This window comes from Rhinolophus sinicus, chromosome 5 (genome assembly GCF_057876585.1).
Source record: "Rhinolophus sinicus isolate RSI-liver-muscle chromosome 5, RSI-T2T, whole genome shotgun sequence".
Classification (NCBI taxonomy): Eukaryota; Metazoa; Chordata; class Mammalia; order Chiroptera; family Rhinolophidae; genus Rhinolophus; species Rhinolophus sinicus.
The window spans coordinates 3,444,208-3,464,196 of NC_142505.1; the positions used below are offsets into that span (position 1 = coordinate 3,444,208).

The 19,989-nt window shown below is 48.0% G+C and overlaps 1 protein-coding gene across 1 annotated transcript; it reads right to left on the reverse strand.

The window, feature by feature from the left end:
- Positions 1 to 403: 403 nt before the first annotated feature.
- Positions 404 to 18,793, reverse strand: CRBN (cereblon). The gene is made up of 11 exons (XM_074312220.2): positions 18,643 to 18,793; positions 14,988 to 15,100; positions 14,216 to 14,418; positions 13,302 to 13,451; positions 10,064 to 10,223; positions 6,817 to 6,879; positions 5,643 to 5,727; positions 4,868 to 4,983; positions 4,379 to 4,443; positions 3,442 to 3,573; positions 404 to 1,775 (listed from the first exon to the last, which is right to left on the reverse strand). The coding sequence occupies exons 1-11, from the start codon at positions 18,707 to 18,709 to the stop codon at positions 1,595 to 1,597; spliced, it is 1,335 nt and encodes a 444-aa protein (XP_074168321.1). The 5' UTR covers positions 18,710 to 18,793; the 3' UTR covers positions 404 to 1,594.
- Between the last annotated feature and the right edge of the window lie 1,196 nt (positions 18,794 to 19,989).

The window sequence follows — 19,989 nt, forward strand, 5'->3', positions numbered from 1 at the left end:
ACCGTTAGGTACTGCTGACGTCACACAATGCCCGCTGTGCGGACTTAGCTGTTTCAGTGGTCTGGTTTGATCATGCGGAAAGCACTTTAAAATTGTATTCTATGCATGTTTTCATGTTAGGAAGTTTTATTTGCAAGTGTCAGTAAACAGCACGGCACTTCTGAGATTACATCCTTTACTGGCAAATGTAAAAGCCACGTTCCCTCACTGCAGGGGGTTCAGGCTTCAGGGTGAAGAGGTGCTGTGGGATCCACTCAGACAGAGGACACCTGCGCGCAGTGGGGCTGTGGCCACCAGCACTCACATAACCCCCCAGCTTACGTCAGTAGTCAGTGATCTTAGGGACACGTGCAATCTTGGCGTTTTGGGTCAGGGGGCGTATGCGGAAGAATCAACAGCAGTCTCGAGTGGCTTTTCATTTACTCTCTTTACAGAAATATGCAACATGATATATTCAGTTGATGTTTTCAATCTAGGCAATCAAAACTATTGCATGTTTGGTAAAAGACAAAATATTGATAAATTAAAACATAAGGAATTTAACAGTCTGTTTACCCGATTAGTTGAACTCTCTCCAGTGAATTATGTAAAGCAGTGAAGTAATATCAAAACCATAGTTACACATATGGGAAAACTGCCAATAAACCCTCGAATGTGTAAGCAAAGAGAGGTAGGTGGCAAACAGTCTATCTCGAACTTTACCTCAGAAGTTAGTTCTGATACCTAAATTATCTGCTTATGAGTAGATAGTTTACATGGTTTAAACAAAGAACAAGTTTAATTTAGTTTTGCTCATCAAGTTTACTTATAGGTTTTCTTGAATTTACACTGAACAAGACAGCCTGAAAATACAGTATCACTGCTAGCCTGGATGAAGGGGACATATTGTAGCATCTCTGCTGCCCAGTAGTTTAGGTTCAAATTCAACTTTGGAGCAGGATAACCAGTGTTGTGTTTCAAACAAACACTGGGCAGATGATACACAAAATACTATTCTTTTACTAACAAACACGTAAGACAATGAAAACTTTATTCTGGGGCTCAAACTGCGTATTTTAACTTTTTAATATTTTCAAAATTTACAAATCAGTGTCTCAGAGAAACTGAAAGTTGAAAGGAACAAAAGCCTTTTGAAGTAACGTGCGTGTCCTGCCCGCTTCCTGAAGGGCCACGTGCGGAGTGTGGCACCCTGGCTGGGGACCTGCCTGCTGTGTGGAGCTGGGACACAGGTGTGCCTGTGTGTCAGCACCAAAGGGTTAGCCTCACGTCCTAGGAAGGGCGGATGTGTTTGTGAAACAGTCTGCTCACTTTCAGAGAGGTCTTCATGTCCCGTCAGTGACATGCGACCAGACCTCAGATTCCACAGGGTAATGGCACCAAGCTACAGAAGGAGATATTCCTGAAAACCAAGTATTGTAGACTGCTTTCATCCTCTTCAATGGTACATTTTAGTTTAAATCTTCCAATTTCGTTTGGCTAAGAGCTGCAGCCTTCCGTGGAAGGTCGCCTTTTACTTACGTATGCATCAAAAGCAGTAGTTTCCAAAGCAGGTGTGATTTTAGAATACCAACTTGCTAAATAATCTGCTTTCTGCTTACAAGCAGAGGACTACCTTGTCCGGGCTGATTTCATCTTCAGTGTCGGGGATTGTGGGCAACAGGGCAGATCGAGTCAAACCCCAAAATTTTTGAGGTAACATGTCTTTTTTGGTGGCTGTAAATTTCCATCCAATATGGCTTGCACAGATCTTACACTGGGCAACAGTCCAGGCAAACCTACAAAATTAATGAAAGGTATCAGCTAAGAAATCACATTTCTGGGCCTCAAGCTTAATTTATAAACCTGTTATGAAGACAGATCTCTGAACCAAATTCTAAGAATCAAGGAGAAAAAACACTGTGAGCTTTGATCTGTACAGTTCCCTGAAACAAACCGCATAAAAAGATTTTCTAATTTGTATGTTTCCCTCTTACTATGCAGGGATGCAAAAGTTGCAGTTTAGAAAGTTGTCTAGAAAAAACTGATTCATTTGAAATAATGGTGCTTGGAGGGGAATCCTATGGGGACCCTGGGCCACCAGAAAGAGGGACAGGTGGGTCCTAGAGCCAGTTAATCCTGAATACAGTCACGGAAGGCAGGGTTCCCTGGAAGACAAGAATGCTGGGAAATAGAGAAGGCAGCAGGAAAAGAGGAACAAACATGAGATGGGTTGTGTCTACAACACAAGCCGTCGGCTGAGTGTGCAGGAGCTGAGCGGGCCTGTGAGGACGGGACACCGTGGATGTCACTCACTCGTAGGGTCACCAGCGGTCAGAGCTGACTCAACAGCCTCTAGCACACGTTTTGTAATGGTGAGGTATCAGTCTTTATATGTAATAATTATACAAAATGTAAGTTACTTGACTGTTCTCTTAAGCTATGTTTAAATTTTTTCTCCAATGCCAAGAAAAAAAGTATGATCTTATTAATATGAATTTCTTCTCACAAATTGCTGGTTTTTAAGAGCACGTTCTAAGTTGCACCTGCTTTTTGGTCTGTTTTGTACGGCAGTCACGTGAGAAAGCAGCAGCCCCTGGAGAAACGTGCACTTTTGTGTGAGATAAAATTGGGGTGGGGGGGGAGATAAGCGTATTTCTCATCTAAGACTGAAGAACTACCCTTCCAAAATAAGAATGATTTTATCAGTTAATTTAACCAGAAATATAAGCCATGGCACTTCTGGTCTCAAGGAAAAGAAACCAAACCATGTCACTGCAGCCGTTTCCTCTTTCCCTCATTTAGTCTTTATATTAACAAGGTAATTCTAGTTTTAGTCCTGGACTCAGAAGAGTGTCAAATAAGATTGGACAATCCAGCCGACATGGTTCTAGGCCCAGAACAGTGGGGAAAATCACTAATCCCTACTCAGTGTGCTTCCGTCAAAGTACAGGCTGATCCAGAATTTGGAACAAAAGACAAATCATAGGGTTCTTGAAGATAATATGGCGGGGGGGGGGGGGGGCCTAGAAGCGGCTCCCAGGTGGTGCTGCTGGCCCAGGATCACCCTGGAGGCCACTGGGCAAACTAGAAGGAAAGTGGGCTTCAATGGTCCTGCCGGGGACACACTGGTTTTATACGTTACAGAATATGGGTCAGACACAGCTCTACTGGTCGTAACACCGGTGATTTTCAGAGCGAGCTGACAGGAAAATGTGGTCCATTTGGGATAACTATATAGTGGTTTTGAGATAACAGCACTTGCCCACCTTTCTCCCCAACTTTACAATCAGTGAGAAGCAAAAATAGCTGTTTCATGCCATGCATGAAATGAAAAGCATTTAAATACAATTATTCATTTTACTGTCTACTTTTGATTATAATTCTAGCAGCTCTGCTTAGGAATTTGTGTTTTTCTGCCTAGTTAAGGCAAACCCACAAAAGCCACAATGACCCCGACATTACCCAGGAAACCAGCTGTGCTCCGTGGAAGGCCGGCCGACCAGCGTCAAGTTGGAGGCCTTGTACACGGTCAACGTCTCATGCACGTATCCGTGAGGATTCACGTAGGCTGCCATCGGCCCGCACAGGGATAAACTACAGCAGAGGATCAGCAGAGGATAAGTTAACATGAAAAAAAGAAAGCCTCATTCTAACAGATTTTCAAAAAGTTGACCAAGGAATGAGGTTACATGAGCTATCTTTTCTAACCTTTTAGTTTTAGATGATATCAGAACCTTAGCATGATAGCATGAGCTTGGCAGTCAGCCCAGCTGTATTCAGTCTAAATATTTCCATGGTGACCCGAAGGAAAACTACTAGTTTTTAAACCGTCAAGACACACACTGTAAAATACAGAGCTCAGCTTCATCTGAAGGTGTCTCTGGGAGGAAGTGCGACGAGAAGGTCCCACCTGGCCATCCCTGGGCGGCCGGTTCCTTTGCAGACAGCAGGTTCCTTACCTTCCTGATTTGTAATTAGGAATTTGTCATAAAATAATTTTCAAACACCATTATAATATCACACAGCACCGGGCCCTGCTCAGAAACTTGTCCTACTTTATCTTTGGCCCTCTGTGGCAAAACTGATGTCTGATGGAAATAGAAAGCCCGAGGCATTCGTGTTTGGTCCTTACCATTGGAAGACACTTGAACACGGATATTCTACAACATTCCCATTTCCAAAAAGGACCAGGACAGGACAGGACTGCCGGTCGTAGTTGACATTGTCGCTGTCAACGCCCAATTGGGAAGACGACTCACCCAACCCTGAGCTATTCCCCACGCTTCACTGGCTGAGTGTTTGTAGCGAAAGGAGAAGGCAACAGCCGCGGCTACAACTCTGTTCAGGCAGCTGGGAAAGTGTACTCAGAAGCTCACTGAAAATGTAATAAAGCTCTCACCTGAATATTTCATTTTTGGTTGTTATTTCTGATTCTTGACACTGTTTACAGCAAAGAGACGTGCACTGAAAAGTTTAAGAGGCGTTAGTGGGGAAGTTCACGTAACGATGTCACTATACAGCGCACTGGACCCCCCAGCACCGCCTTTCCCTTCTGGCCACTCTAAGACCGGGTCTTTAAAGGTAGAACCAGAACATTCTGAGACCTGACACGTACTCACTTACACAACTACCGACCTTGGACAAAGAGTGACTGACACCAGAACCACAGGTGTTCCAGGAGGAAGTCTGGAGATCAGTCTTAGTGAAGCTGATCAGATAGAGGGACTCACAGCTGAGTGCGAAACAATTCCAGTGTCTGGTCCCAAATGACACATTTAAACTTTCCCTTTAATTTTCTAGTTGTCTAATGGCAGGACTCTACGACGGACCCTGTGACAGTTCTCTTGGTCTCCAGACTGAGGAAATGTGGGCATCACAACATACTCACTTTATTCATAATGTCGAGTTCACAGCGCAGCCGTTGGATGGCGCTCCCGATTTTCAGGAGCTGAATTCTTAATGCGTCGTCAATGGGGAGACAAGCAGCTACTCTGTAAGAAAAGTCTTAAAGAAATGGGGAGGGGGTTCAAGTTTAAAACTGATGAGGCAGGTAAACACCAGCGAATGTATGACTAGATAATGTCCTTTTGAAATCCTTCTCTACCGGTTTCCCAAAGAACCCGTTTTCCAGAATTATAAACACTGTTACGACATATCAGCTATCAAGCATATACTCTTAGGGGTTCTACAGTTCACATCTTCCCCTGTACCTTTGTAAATGCCACCTTTTAAATGAAACATAAAATCTTTTACAAGTTACTTATTTGCTAAGAGACTAGAAAAAGCTAAACGGCACCTAATCAACAGACACAGACATTACAGGTGAGTCAGCCTGGGACGGGGTGTCCTTTAAAGTCAGGCACCTTAGGGAACAGGGGAAGGAGTCTTCACACTCAGGAAGGGTTTTGGATGCGACTGTAATTTGAACTTCTTTGGAAAACCTTGCCTAAAATTGGAGTGTTCACAGAACTTAAGAACTTTCTTACAATTAAGTAAAAAATACTCATTTTTTTAAACTGCTAAAAGCCAAAGAAATGTATGTGCTTTTCAGAACTAATAAAAGTACTAGTTAAAACAACTAGAGTTTTTGGTTTCGTGAAATCAAACACTTCTTTTAGTGAGACACCAAGGCCACTGACAGGAAGGAAACCGACTGTTCGTACCTATTGGGTTGGAAGGAAGCGAGTCGTCTTTCAGATTTTCATCCCACTCGCGTAGCTGTTTCTTGATTCTATCCATTAAGGTTTCCTTGTTTAAAATAAAAGTACCCATTACAAGGTTCAGAGACTTTTTACAATTTACTGCCAGCTTTTTCACTCTCTAATAAAACTAACACATTAACAGCAATTTAAGTCGTGACTAGATAGTAAAGTCTGAATTAGTTTAACCGTGTGTTTTTTTATGCGGAAGTGATCCAAGCCCCCCCTGGTGCCCTGCAGGTGCCCTGTTCTCGTGATTTAGAACTGGGCTCTCCTCCCCTTTCTGGCTGCTCTCATGGGGGCTGTGGCCCCTGTAAATGACACTACCACTTGCTATCCACACACTGACTTGGCACCTGTTCACTATCTACGAGTGCTGACATGCAAAGAGTACGCTGGTCTCCTGTGCATTTGCACTGGCTCAGAAGCTGCTGGAGGCCAGAGGCCTTGTCTCCTCGGCTGTGTGCAGTGTGCAGACCCTACGTGCTGTGTGCAAGGTGAGTCACGGAGGGAAATGAGTAACATCTGTTCAAAGTGTACTATGTGCCAAGTGCAGCAGCTATTACCCCATTTTACAGATACTCAAGTAGTTTGGCCCAAACCAGAGAAAGTGATGGGAACCAGGCTTTGAACACAGTCTCTGTATCAAAACCCAGACGCTGGCCTATCCCAACAGCCTGTCTCAGTGAACTCTGCACCATGGCACAATGCCTGGCATTGAAGTGTGAGGTGCAAAACCACCGGTGGATGTCTCAATTAGTTCACTCACTAGGGGTCAGGAGACCAGGTTAATGCACTTGTTCAGAAAAAACCCAAACACTGTTAAGGATTCTTTAATTTTCTAAGTGTAACTACCATTGACCCAACAACATTTCAAATGCTTAATAAACCCTAAAACATCTCGGTATCTTGTCCTGAAGTTATAGGATATTAGAAAGTGGGAAAACTAAAAATTCTGTACACTAAGGCAGCGTCTATCCAGCAGTCTGGTTTCTGCCTGTTCTCCTGACGTGTAATGAATGGTGTTGGTTTTGAATGTGAAAGACCACCGAGTCTGAAAGTCTATGTTTTGTTCTAACAGCCCAGAATTACGACCCGGCTTGCCCTAGAAACCAAAAGTTACCGGTGAGCTACTTACAGCATCATACAAGGAATACAGCCAGCGAGGCCATGAAGTCAAATTTGCACAATGAAACTTTCTCTGAAAACAGAAAAAAAAGTCACTTAATAAAGTCGCCCCACACAATAAAGATTCTTACAGTGGAAAGAGCCATATGTGAGAAATGATTAGGGCCCAGGAACAGACTTCCTAATTTTAAACAGATGAAAACTTTTGTAAATAATCATGTACTAGATACTTACTGAGTTTGATAATCATGTTTTTATATCCTTCAACTACATAGTGCAACTTAGAATCCTGATTCTTTGAAAAAGCTCAAATATTCCAATTTCAGTACTAAGGACAAGTTAGTAAACGTAAGATGGAGACTAAACATCATACTCTTATTAGCCACGTTATTGGTCTGTATACTAATAAGTACGTGTGCAGCATCCACAGCGAACACCTCGACACAGAATCCAAACTTTCTTTGTGTAAAAACTTTAAATGGCTCTTAACTGCATCACCGTGGAGGTAAACAGGAGTGACAATTCCAACGATAAAACGACCATCTACTTGAGACGTCATGACCAAGCAACCCTTCTGATGAGCACAGGGCTTGATAAATGGACAAGCAGGGCGCGTCCTTACAACACTCCGCCACACTCCCAGCAGGTTAAAGGAACGTTCCATCACGTTCCCAGAGCTCCACGATGGTCAACCCAGCGAGAGGGGGGCAGTGCCAGGAAAGGCAGTGAGTGAACGTGAGCTCAAGGGTGGAATCGCAGAACCAGGAAGGTCTCTGACTGAAGTGGGCTTGGGAAGAGTGCTTTCTGATCCCACTGGCCTCCCTCCTAACCACTAGGGACGCTTCTCTAATGTCCCCTTGTCAGAATGGAAGCTTACACAGGGACATCTGTGGAAACTCAAGTAATTTTATGCCATTTGGAATGTTTAATTCTAATGGCAAATGTTAAGCGAGGCATGTGCAAAACATTTCGGGGCTAACTGAAAACATCTCAGGAAGGACACACTTCCAGACCCTTTAAACACTTTTCTGCGGGAAAAGCCCACAGCAGCCTGCTCGGCCTGAGTGAGCTCAGAATCACCTGAGACCCGCCATCCTGAGCACGCCCGCTGCTTCAGGGACACGGAGCCATGGGCGCTGCTTCCAGTTGTGGGATGTCCGCGTCCCCGTGAATGAACCCTATGGGCAGAGGATGGACGGGGCCCTGGACCTGAAGACAAGTGCTGCAGGGACCCAGCTCCACGGAAGGTCCGTGTCCAGCTAACGGCGCAGCCAGACGGCACGGAGCTGCCACCAGTGCCATCGGACACCCCACTCCCCATATGACACGGAGTGGCTCTAAGTGGCCTCCAAAGTAGGACAGAGTTTGCAGATCATCTGGAGCCCAAAATAGATCCACTAGTAACTTCTCCTGGCCTAGTGAGCTACATTCAAATTTCAAGACCCAAAAAACTGCTCCAAGTTTAAACAAGAGAACCCATTAAACAATCCGAAAGATACATGGGATGGAAGCATTTGTGTCTCCTCAAACCTCTCATGTCTCTCACGCCTTAGCACCTTCTGACAGAAAATAACCAAGGGCTAACATTCAGAGTCCAGAACTACCGGAAAAATAAGAGCAGGGAACCTGTGCCTCTCTGGTCCCTGCGTGCCTGTCTCTCCTTCCTCTGCCGAGCCAGTGGCAGCCCAGCTACAAAGGCCGAATTCTGAGGCAACGTGAGCAGGCTGAGGTGCTTTCAGCAGACTATGGATGAACCCACGTTCAGGTTTAAGACAGCCAGATCCTGCCAACAGGACACAGCACACAGCACTCAGGCAGGAACTAACCCCACTCACACTCACCCTGGGCTTAGAAGTTTGCAGAGAGGCAATTTAGGATATTTAAATGCTTCATCATTTTAAACACCTCATCTTGGTGTGGAGGAGCTGTTATATAAATCAAAACACCTTAGTAACGCCCACAAAATACCCAGTAATTGAAATACACAACTATCTTGAGTATTAAGATGCTATGTCGACAGCATCTTGATGCAGTTCCTTGTCATGTAACGTCCCAGCCACCCAGTGCAAACCACGAGCAGTCACTGAACGACTCAATAAATCCCCAAGCTGTCCTGGCGCCCACGTGCCCTCAGAGCCATCTGCAACATACTGATTCCAACAGTTACACTCCACAACCCTCCACTGCTCCGGAAAGACGAACGAGGGTGACAGTGCACCTAACGTGTCTGGATCGGGCGTGGAAAAGGAAGCATTGCACAGCCCACAGCAGCTGCCTGCACACTCAGGGCACGTCGGTGCTGCGCCATCTTCAGGAACACTAGTTTCAGGGTTCCCTGAGGGTCCTGAAGCAGTCTAAGTATCACTGCATTAGAAGCTTCCTAGAAACACCGATTACAACACACCACCATGTCACAGATTGGTCAACTGCAGCACAGGACAAGTCACAAGAACAAGGAGTCTCCAGACGCCCAGTGGAGCCGGAGCCCACCCAGCAGCCGCCCTGTCAGTTGTCTGGAAGCCGGATGATTTCTCCCAGCCCACGGACTGGTGTGAGACCCTGCCTGAACGACCCTGTGCCAACCTCCTGTGACACTGAAGCTTCGCCAGTCTACCTGCCAGAGAGCCAGGGGTGACCGGTGCAGGGTCTTTCAGGTTCTAAGGGAAACCGTCTTTCTCTGTTTTTAAAAGCCATTCTAGTCTAAGTTTAGAAACTAGTAATCTTTTTCTTTAGGCAGAAATCATAACTATGACTGTTTTATACATCTCACAAATGAGTAGACAGGCTCCATCAGCTTTTCGTTTGACAGCAAGAATGATGTAGCCAAAAGGATATGTGTAAGAATTAACGCACTTTTACAGAGCACCTGGTCTGAAGCCAGTTTTGAGCAACTGTTGTACAAAGTGACCGCTGCCCAGCTTTTCTTCCGGAAGTCGGGAGGAAGCGCCGCTTACTCTGTGTCCCTCAAACTCTCCTTTCTTAAGGTTATGTGTTTACGACTCGAGAGCCAAACGTCTGATCTGATTACAGGGAGAGAATCCCACAGAATTAAAAACCACACGCTGTTAACACCCCACTGGTCAGCAGAACAGCAGGAACCCCTTACAGCGCTGACACCCGGCTGCGCTGACATACGGTCCAGGACCGCCGTGGGGCCTGGGGAGCGAACCGTAAGACTTGTTTGTGTTTGCTCCTAAAAACAGGGAAAGAGCAACCTGCCCTCATTTTTTGAAGATCATAAAAAATTCGTCTCTCACCTTCTGGTATTTGTGCCACCATCTATGTGAACACTGGTCTTCGTAGGACACAGGTTTTGAAGGAAATATCTGACGTTTATTGAGCGATTCTAACTGAACGGCAGACATGGTCGACGGCAGCACACACTCGGGCAGAATCTGAACTTTGGCTTGCTGGATTCTAAAATCAAGAGAACAGAGCATGCTGTTCATCTTTAACATAAACTAACAAACGATTAAGTTTCTAAACATAAGGCTAATTTTAAATACAAAGATTTTCAAAGCTTTCTTGTTTAAACATATTCATCAAATGCGGATGTTAGGAAAGATGAAAGTTTCAAAAACACTGTATTTCACAAACCACACCAAAGTTAAAACCAAAGACAACCTAAGGAGTGGAGTTTCCATCTCACCGTGGACTGGAAAGGGAGATTTTTACATTTCAGACAAATATCCTGAGCCTATAAGTGAAATGTTAAAAAGAATCAACATACGAACAACTCCTACTGCGTATCTTGATTCTTCTAAATTAATTTCTTAGACATTCTTAGACACCCCACCTGTCCCATCTCCCCATCTGACGCTTACACCTTTCCCTTCTCATAAACCATCTAACCTGAGGAGGAGGAAAGGAAAGGAGAAAATCAAGAACCCATTTACATGAGTGGGTTAAATCACAACTAGAGAATTACATGTAGCTTTAACTTCTATGTGCATTTCTTTTCTCAAACATTTCATTTCAATGTGCAAAGAATCAAAACATGCATTATCGTTGTTTACTTAGAAATTATTTAAGCTCTCACTATAGTAAAGCCATCATTCCAGAACGCTCCTTGAGAACATCATAACTGCAAACATCTTTTCATGAACTAGTGCCAACAAGAGGGCTGTACCTTCGAGCTATTTTCTTATGGGGTTTTGTATCTCCTAGCCTTTGAAATGTGGAATGTGCTAGAACAAAGCACTTTCAGACTGACAAAGTCACACCGTATATTACAAGCCTCTACTTCACTATCAATTATATTTAGGAAATCTAAAGACGTCTTTCATATTAACCACTGTCTTGACCAACAAAAATTTATGAATGAAATGCTGCTTTTTATTCAAGTAAAATAGTGAAGTGTGTCTGACAATATCTAGGCTTAATTTAATGATAATATTAGACTCACTCCACTAACTTCATTTCTTTCCTGTGAGCTCAAATTTACATCTACATGACTTTGGAAAATGCTTTAAAAAATGACCGCATTCAAGCTTGTGTTCAGAATTTTCTTATTAACTCTCACTAAAAACAAACCAAATCTCAATTTTCTTCACCTAACACATGAACACAAATACACGGTAATCGTATTTTTAAAGCAAAAGTGTGTACGTTTTACAGAAATCTTTAGAAACCAGATTCTTCTTTAAGGCCATCAATAAATGAAATTAAGAATTACATTTTACCCAAAAATAGTTGGATAGTTACAAGAGTTCCATAAGATCCATTATTTTACTACGATAAAAACATTAACGCTATTGGGACACCGGCTTCCTGATCACGTGAGCGGCTGTGAGTCACCTGCAGCCTTGTCACTGTTGAGCGTGTCCAGGGCTGAGGCACACGGGGCTGGTTCTTCTCCCAACAGCTGAGTTTTGTTTTGAACAAAGCTAGTTCTGTTTCTTTCCAGCCTGTTACGGCACTTGTTTGTGACCATAGCTACGTTAATTTATATAAACATTATAAAAAACCAATCGACTATATGAAATGTAAGTACAAAAATAAAATTGCTTCAACAAGTATTAGGTTGAGCCATAAAAATGCTTTCAAATTTGGTTCAGACAATTCTAACAGTAGGAAAAAAGTGCACAATCAGGAAGGATTCCGCACTCCAGCTGCCTTTGATTATTTTTAGCATCTGTCTTGAAAGAAAAGCTACAGGTGTAAACCACAGACAGACAGTGGAAGTGGCGTCCACGAGAAAGACGACCGCCATGTCCGACTGCAGCCCTTGGAGAAAGTCTCTCGTTTGCACCAATGACGAGTGAGTGACGTCATGTGCGCACGCAGTTAAGATGCACGTGTAGGTTTGTATGTGTGACTTCATGATCTCCAGCTTGAATTGGCTTTTTGACTAACGGTTATGGTCTCAGGACAGGTAAGAGGGCTGCCAGTCCAGACAGGGTGTTGATGTCCTCTTCCTGAAGCCCCACCCCTCTGTCTTCCAGGCTCCCTCCAGGCCCAGGGCTGCCTGACCCACATACGTCTTTGTAATTCAGTAATGTTTATAAATACCTACTATGTGAACCAAACATACAAAAACCTGCCTCACTGCAGCTCACAATCTTTTGGAATCATAAAATGCTGAATTGCCAGGTGTTCAGAAACATCAGCAGTGCAGCACAGAGCTCAGGCGGGATGTCCAGCTCTGGCAACAGGTAAGAAAGAGGCCAGTGCACGAGGCCCGGGCAGACCCAGGAGTCGGCGTCTTCCTACAACCTCACAGCATGCCTTACGTGCCAGTGCCGCGCAACAGTCCGCAGGGGAGCAGGCAGTATCAGGACAAGGGCTTCACTTTTTTTTTTTTTAAGAAAATAGTTAGGTGAACTGGATTTTTAAAAGTGAGTTTAGTATTCCCTGAACTTAAGAAAAAGCTCTGACTATGAGAGCCATGCGGAAATGATAACTGCTAAGACAGTCTGCTTGGAATTTCCATCTCCATAGGCACAGCCAGCACAAAGTTACTGATCACTTATTAGGGATGCACTACACTTATGGGTGACATCAGTGGCACTAAAGGGACATGGCTCGGCTGGAGCAGCTGGCAGCGGTAATCAGCATGGCCCTCAGACACCACAGCTGTGCGGTGACCACACAGAGCTCACGACCTCTGGCCTCCCTCCCCTTTTCAGTGAAGAGAGGTGTTTAATCCCAAAGAAGCCACATGCCAAATGACGCTGCACTTTGGTTTCAGCAGGGTCAGCACATCCACGGGGACATCAGAACGCCCCAGAAACCATGAGAGCAGACGCTGCGGCCTCGTCCCCGCTAATCACTCCCTAGGGAGGGACGAGGTTGGAACTCAGGCTTCCATAGTTTGAAAAACTTCCCAAGTGACTGGGTGCACAGTAAACATGCCCACCAGTGGCTAAACCTTCCAAGGGAAAGACAACAGCTTGTCAAAAGTTACCAAGTGTAAAGGTCAGCAGAATACAAAACTAGACGCAGCCCGTTTCATTTCCAGTTGCTCCCACCGCTTTAAGACGCGGCTTTTCTTACCCATCCGACTGTGTTCTCAGCTCCAGGACTTTGAACCTCTGTCTTCCAACTGCTTTCACTTTCACTATCTCAATTCCAAAGTCCTGCTCTTCTCGGTAGGCGTAGATCTCAGCTGTCGTCCCAAACTGTGCTTCCCTTTCCTGTATGTTACTTCCAAGGCAGATTTTTAAAGGAAACAGTTTTGAACACTTAATTTTTAAATATGCAAAGTTGACAAAAGCAATACACATGGGAGTAATCACCCTCATTGCAAAACTATTATAATTTTAATATCCTATGGTGGAATTTAGATATATAAGGAGGCTTCAGAAAGTACAAAGAGAGCACTTTTAGGAAAAGACCAGATTTCTAGTCACTGACGATGATGGACTGGCGGGTTAAACTCCCGCTTCCCAAAGCAAACATTCCTTGACTTCGGGAGCCAGCACCCGAATGCTCAGCCCTGTTCTGGGGCCGGCACTTCCTGTGTTCACTTCCTGCCTCTGCAGCCAGTTTCTGTGGGTTTGCTGACATTCACCTTCAGTCTACCACTAGTTTGCAATGAGACAGCTCGGGGATTCTCAGAGGGAACGAACAGCCATTCTTTGGGGAAAGCAATCCTTCACATTAAAATGTAAAAGCCCTCTTTCTCTTTAAATGCAGTTTCTGGAAATAAGTTTCTAGAAAAGTTTTTCATTAAATATTAATGACTACAAATTTTCAAATACCAGAAAGTTCAATTGTGTATGAAGGTAAACGCCTAGTTTCCATGGTGACGACAGTAAGGAAAGCACTCCAGCTTTCAGTCTCCTCACTGACTTGCTCACCTCATGGCTTCCCCCAGGGCAACCCGTCCCCAGGGTGCTTTCGCCCCGACCTCCGACCTCCATGGCTCCACGGGAGAGACATGCTGAGCACTCACTCCAGCGCTTTACCTGTAGGCGAGAACCGCAAAGGTTCTGTCTTTCTGAATCAAGTTCCGCACCATGCTGACCTCCTGAGGGCTGAAGAGCTGCAGAGGTAACGTCTGCCCGGGGATCAGCACCACCGTGACCTGCGGCAGCACCGGGATCACCGGGCAGCTGTCGTCGTCGTGCAGAGTCCTGCCGTGGAATTCCTCCATGTCAGCGCCCAGATACTGTCGGGAACACACACGCGTGACACTGGAGGTGCGTAGGGACACATGGCTCAAGCGACTGAAGAGCCAGTCAGAGTAAAAGCAACATAAACGGCGGGTCCGAATACTTATGGAGGTAATAAGCACGGTGGACCGCATGCCACGTGGAAGTGGAATCTGACACTCAGTGGTAGAACTTCTAATGTTTTGTGAAGGGTCTCTCTTCACAGATTCACAAGATCAAGAGCGATTTTTCAGTTCATATTTTCTTTTGACTAAGACACTTCTTAGTCCAAATATGACAAAGGACAAACGTGTTAGTAAGTTAAGTAAGAGCAGCGCCCAACAGTATAGACAGGAAGTACTCTAGTGGCTCCATGACCAGCAAAGACACAGAGGAAGGGCGACAATTCCTCGGAGAATTACACCGGGACACAGTATGAGCTGCTTAACAATCACAAGTGAGTGCGTTTACGCCCCGGACCTCACTCAGAATTTCGGGCGCAATGCTAAAATCAGCCGCTTGTTTTGCTGCGCTTTTATCTACAGGAAGTGTGTACACCCATTAGATCCGTTCCTAAATTACGTACCGTGTGTGACGTCGGCAGGCTGGTGTCAAAATTGATGACATTTGGTTTCTTGGCTTCTTTGCTATCCTGGTCTTCAACTTCCATTTCAATGTCATCTTCTTCCTCGTTCTCTACTGCACAAGGAGGATATCATGAGAAAAACCAGATGTGTGACCGTCAGACGCGGGCTCCCCTTCAAACGCAAAACCCCTTCGTGAGCCCGGGGATTCCCCCGTTGGAGAATGTCTACAGCAGCACAGAGAGGCCCCAGGCTGGGCTCTGCCACTGACCACTCTACCTTAGGACAGTGGAGATGTACAGAGGAGCTGCACAGACAGCACAGAGCGTGCCGCACGCCGCACGCCGCTTCCCGCTGGTCGGCTTCTTACACACAGTGCGGCCCACTCGTCACATCGGCGGAACCACGCTGGCTCCCAGCGGTTACCTCCACGCCACCGTGTACTTGGACTGCCTCAGTCTTTACCCACTAGCCTCTCTCTGTCCCCTGTGCCTCCCAAGTTACGCTTGGTTGTCGCCTTTGCCTCGTCTGCGCTACTTTCTCAGACTCCCCCAGTTTTGCGGCGAGCCGGTCAGGCCTTTGGCAGTCTCTCTCAACTAGGATTTCTTTGCTGTATCTCACGATTAGACTGACGTTCCTGTGTTTGCGGGAGGAAGACCGCACAGGTGAAAGGCCGCTGTCCTCTCGTCAAGTCAAGGGCGCACGCTGTCAGCAGGTCCTGTTTGTCACGCTGCTCCCCTGAATGCCCCCGGCCCCCTCCTTCCCAGTTGTACCCTTGGAAGTGAGTCCCCAGGCGCAGCCCCACGGAAGGGGTGAGGGGCTCCACCTCCTGAAGGGCGCGTCTCCGGACGTTACCTGAACTCGGCTGTGTAAGAGCCGTCTCCGCTCCTCTCACTAACTCTGACACCTCAGACAACTCATTCCACCCGATTAAACCTCAGTTTCCCCCTCTGAAAAGTGACAGCATGAATAAGGTGGTCTCTAAGGCTCTTTTAAACTCTTAACTTTTAAAAGTTCCTCCAGAAGACAAGCAGGGAAGACCCGTTCATTAAAGTGAGAAAAGGTATCACTATTACCCGGCAGAAAGATTTCCGTGGCAGTGACATCACTACCCTGGCTGTCACTACACTATTCAAAACGGAAGCGTTTGTAATCATTCTCATATAAATGTTCCTTTGGGATTTTAAAGTTCACATAAAACATATCTAAAAGAAGGTTTTAGGAAGCTTTCGCCACACAAATTTTAAACTATGCAAACTAAGCCGATCCACTTTAAGAGCCTGGTGTTACTAACAGCAGGTCAGGGAGTTAGAAAAGGCTGCATACGGAGGCAGGGGCCGTCCTGCTGAAGCGGGGCCGTCCTCTCAGGCCAGCGACGCGTAAACGCCCCTCCTAGCCCAGTGCTTCTCAGCCACAGGGGATTCTGCCCCTCAGAGCTGTGGGGAAATGTATGGAGACATTTTTGGTTGTCACACCTAGGGGAGTCCTGCTGGCATCTAGTGACAAAGGCCAGGGAGGCTGCTAAGCAAGCCACGGGACAGTCCCCTGCAACAAAGACTTCTCCAGCCCAAAATGTCAGAAGAGACGAGGCTGAAAAACCCTGGCCTGCACAAACCATAAAGACTTATTGAATCTTCTTTCTGACCTCATATTTCGTGTATTTTTAAATGCCCCAAATAATCTCCTAAATAGACAAAATCTCATCACAAGAACCATCTCCGTTGTGTATATGATTTAAATCAAACTGTCTCCAGCCAGGTCTCTGAGGAGAAAATACAAATGCTTTTGAAGATTGTAATTGCCTTGGACTTTCTATTAATTCTTATGAATTCCTCGATACAAAGCTTTGTCAAAGAGAACAACATAATTATTTCAACTTATAGTCAAATGGTCAATGGTCTAACACTTCACATAAATACAACATTTTCTTAAGAACATACAAGTTGCACCAGGAGATAAGAAAGACAATTTAAACCAATATTCTGACTCTAATTCCTTGTATTTGCAATTTTGACAGCATGGCTTTCACTTGGCAGGTGGACAGACCCACTTACTGCTACTATAGACAGTTTAACAGATCAACTGTTAGCGCAAAGGCTAGAATTCATAATTTTAAAATTCACATTGAACTGTCCTGGCTTCTCGTCTCTAAATGATGTCCTTACACAGAGCAGCCTTTCTGATAAGCACGGCTGAAACCCACCTCCCCTACTTGGCTGCTTATCTGTAAATGTTTCCTTTGGCCAAGACAGTTCTTTGCATCTTAAATATGAGGTTATTTCCTTAGCAGTTAAAGAGGGTTACTCCTCAAAACAACTCACTGCATGGGTTTGTGGACACCCCAATGTTCCTTTCAATTAAAACTCATATATGATTTAGAAAAGTTTACTATTGCATCGCACCGTCTCTGGGTGCTCTCAGCCCTGGTTTTTCTGCACGAAGCCCGCGCTGAGTGTTCGGAAGAGCCCGAGCAAAGCCCGATGAGCACGTCGCTCAGGAGCGCCCCGCGCCCCCAGGAGCACAGCTCACCGCCCTCCCCGAAACAGCGGGTTTGGCCCGTGCACAGTGGGGCTGGCGTCTCTGAAATAAACAGCTCAGCGCTCTTACCCCTGTGTCAGCTCAGCCGCCTGGCTTCAGGGGCGAGCACTGGCTCGGACTGGTCTCTTTCGCACAACAGGTCCCTCCTGTATGACGCGCGTGCACTCGGTCTCTTCTTCCTCGATCCACGCAACCAGTGCACAAACCGACCCTCCAAGCGCAGCTCCTTGGGCAGCTGCCTGAACCCCCCCTGCTTCCTGGCAGCTCACAGGAAACTCCAGCCCCACGGGCGAGGCCGCCCAGGCCCTGTGCCCCTGCCACACCCCCACCCAGGACATGCTTTTGGATGTGTCCACAACCCACCTCACACGCTTCCCCGACTCCTCCCAGGAGCACGGGAGCCCCCCCTCACCTGCCCCTAAACCAACCACCTCCCGCTGGTTGTACTTCCGGGAGCCCCGCAGACTCAGCCTCAGGTACCGACGGCACCTCCTCCCGGACCCTCCACGACACCGCGCACCCGCTGGCGTTCGCTGGGGGCAAAGCTGACGTCTCCGCTTGGCTGCTACGCCCCCGGGAGAGCGTCTCGTCCACGGCGACAGGTTCGCACAGTGACAGACACCGGCTGTGCTGACAAACGGGCTGGAGTCCCGGCTGCGCGCCCCTGCGACCCGGGCGTCACCGCACTGAGCGGCCGGTCACTGCTCCCTCCCAAGTCGGGGCCACGGAGCAGCGGCGCGGGGACGGCTGCGCGGAGGGCGCGCGGGTGCGGGTGCGGGTGCGGGGCCGCGACGCGGTAAGTGCCGTGCACGTCACGTCAGCTGTCACCTCGGGAAGGGAAGGGCCGGGGAGCCGGGCGCCGCGTCCCAGCCGCTCCCTGGGAGCCAAGCCCGGAGCCCAAGCAGACGGAGAGCACCGGGTCTCCGCCCCCGGGGCAGCCCCTTCCCGCCCCCGAGCCCCCGCGCACAGCCGGGGACCCAGCAACGCGGTGTCCGCCCGGGCCTGGCGATCAGCCCCGCGGCCTCGGGCCCCGCGCCCGCCCCGCCCCGCCCCGCCGCGCCCCCCGCGCCGCTCGCCGCCCGGGCCTCGCCCCTCCCGCCGCCGGACCCGGGCGCTCACCAGGCAGCAGCGGCAGGTGGTTGCCCATGTCGTGCGCAGCGTCCTGCGGGTCTCCCTCGCCGGCCATGTCTGTTTACCCGCAGAGGATGCTGGGACGGGGCGGTGCCCGCCGCCGGGGAGGGGCTGCGCCGCCAACGCCGCCGCGCAGGGGCCACAGCGCCCCCTGGCGGCCCCCGCGGCAGCCTGCGATCCGGCCGCAGCGCCCCCTGGCGGCCCCCGCGGCAGCCTGCGATCCGGCCGCAGCGCCCCCTGGCGGCCCCCGCGGCAGGCCGTGCGATCCGGCCGCAGCGCCCCCGGCGGCCCCCGCGGCAGCCTGCGATCCGGCCGCAGCGCCCCCTGGCGGCCCCCGCGGCAGGCCGTGCGATCCGGCCGCAGCGCCCTCTGGCGGCCCCCGCGGCAGGCCGTGCGATCCGGCCACAGCGCCCCCTGGCGGCCCCCGCGGCAGGCCGTGCGATCCGGCCACAGCGCCCCCTGGCGGCCCCCGCGGCAGGCCGTGCGATCCGGCCGCAGCGCCCCCTGGCGGCCCCCGCGGCAGGTCGTGCGACCCGGCCACAGCGCCCCCTGGCGGCGCCCGCGGGCAGGGTACGCCTCTGGCGGCCTGCAAGCGGTGCGGCAGTCGCCGCTGGGACCGAGTGCTGTCCCTGCAATCTCTGACTCCGTGCCCGCCGCGCACGTACAGAGCCCTCGCCTTCTCCCAGGCCCTAGCATGACATTTTACATGGGGGGAAACTGAGGCTCAGATTCTCATCTCCACCTCACTCTTAAAGCAGGCGGCGGGGAGCAGACAGAAACCCGTTTTTGCCCCATTAACTCCAAGTAGACGCACGAAGACTGGACAAATCCATCACTTAGGCCGAGGGTGGTGGGATTGTAGCCGATTTGCTTTCCAACAATTTTCAGTAATTTCCGTATATTACATGTATGGATCAGAAATAAATACTTGAAATAATTACACAATAGACAAAGGTATGTGATGGGTGGGTAAGATTGCCAGAATATAAAACAGCCCAATCATTATAACATCAAGCAGGTAAAAATAGTCTTACATGGCAAAAAGACTGAGGGTTGCAAAAGTGCACGTAATTCTGTTACAGCAGTAGGGCCGTGACCAGTAAGAGTTGGTTTGGATGATGGATAAAGTTTCCTTAGTGTCTTTCAACTTCACTTTTTTCAGCAAAGGAGGAAAATGAACAATCTTTAAGTGACACGAAATATCTAAACATTCTAAACAGAGGGAAATATCTAAACAGAGGGAAAGAGGAGAGGGAGAAGCAGATTGCTCTGGAGAAAACAACAATGAACCTGAGACACAGGAAGTGCTCAGAAAATTTGCCTCACGGGAAAGGT

Bases quoted from the DNA above. Each gene is read 5' to 3' on its own strand.
- CRBN (XM_074312220.2), bottom strand. From the start codon at position 18,709: ATGGCCGGCGAGGGAGACCCGCAGGACGCTGCGCACGACATGGGCAAC. The intron at 15,101-18,642 runs GTGAGCGCCCGG...CTCCTTGTGCAG, and splicing joins CCACCTGCCGCTGCTGCCTG to TAGAGAACGAGGAAGAAGAT. The intron at 14,419-14,987 runs GTACGTAATTTA...TGTTCCCGACAG, and splicing joins GCCTGCCGACGTCACACACG to TATCTGGGCGCTGACATGGA.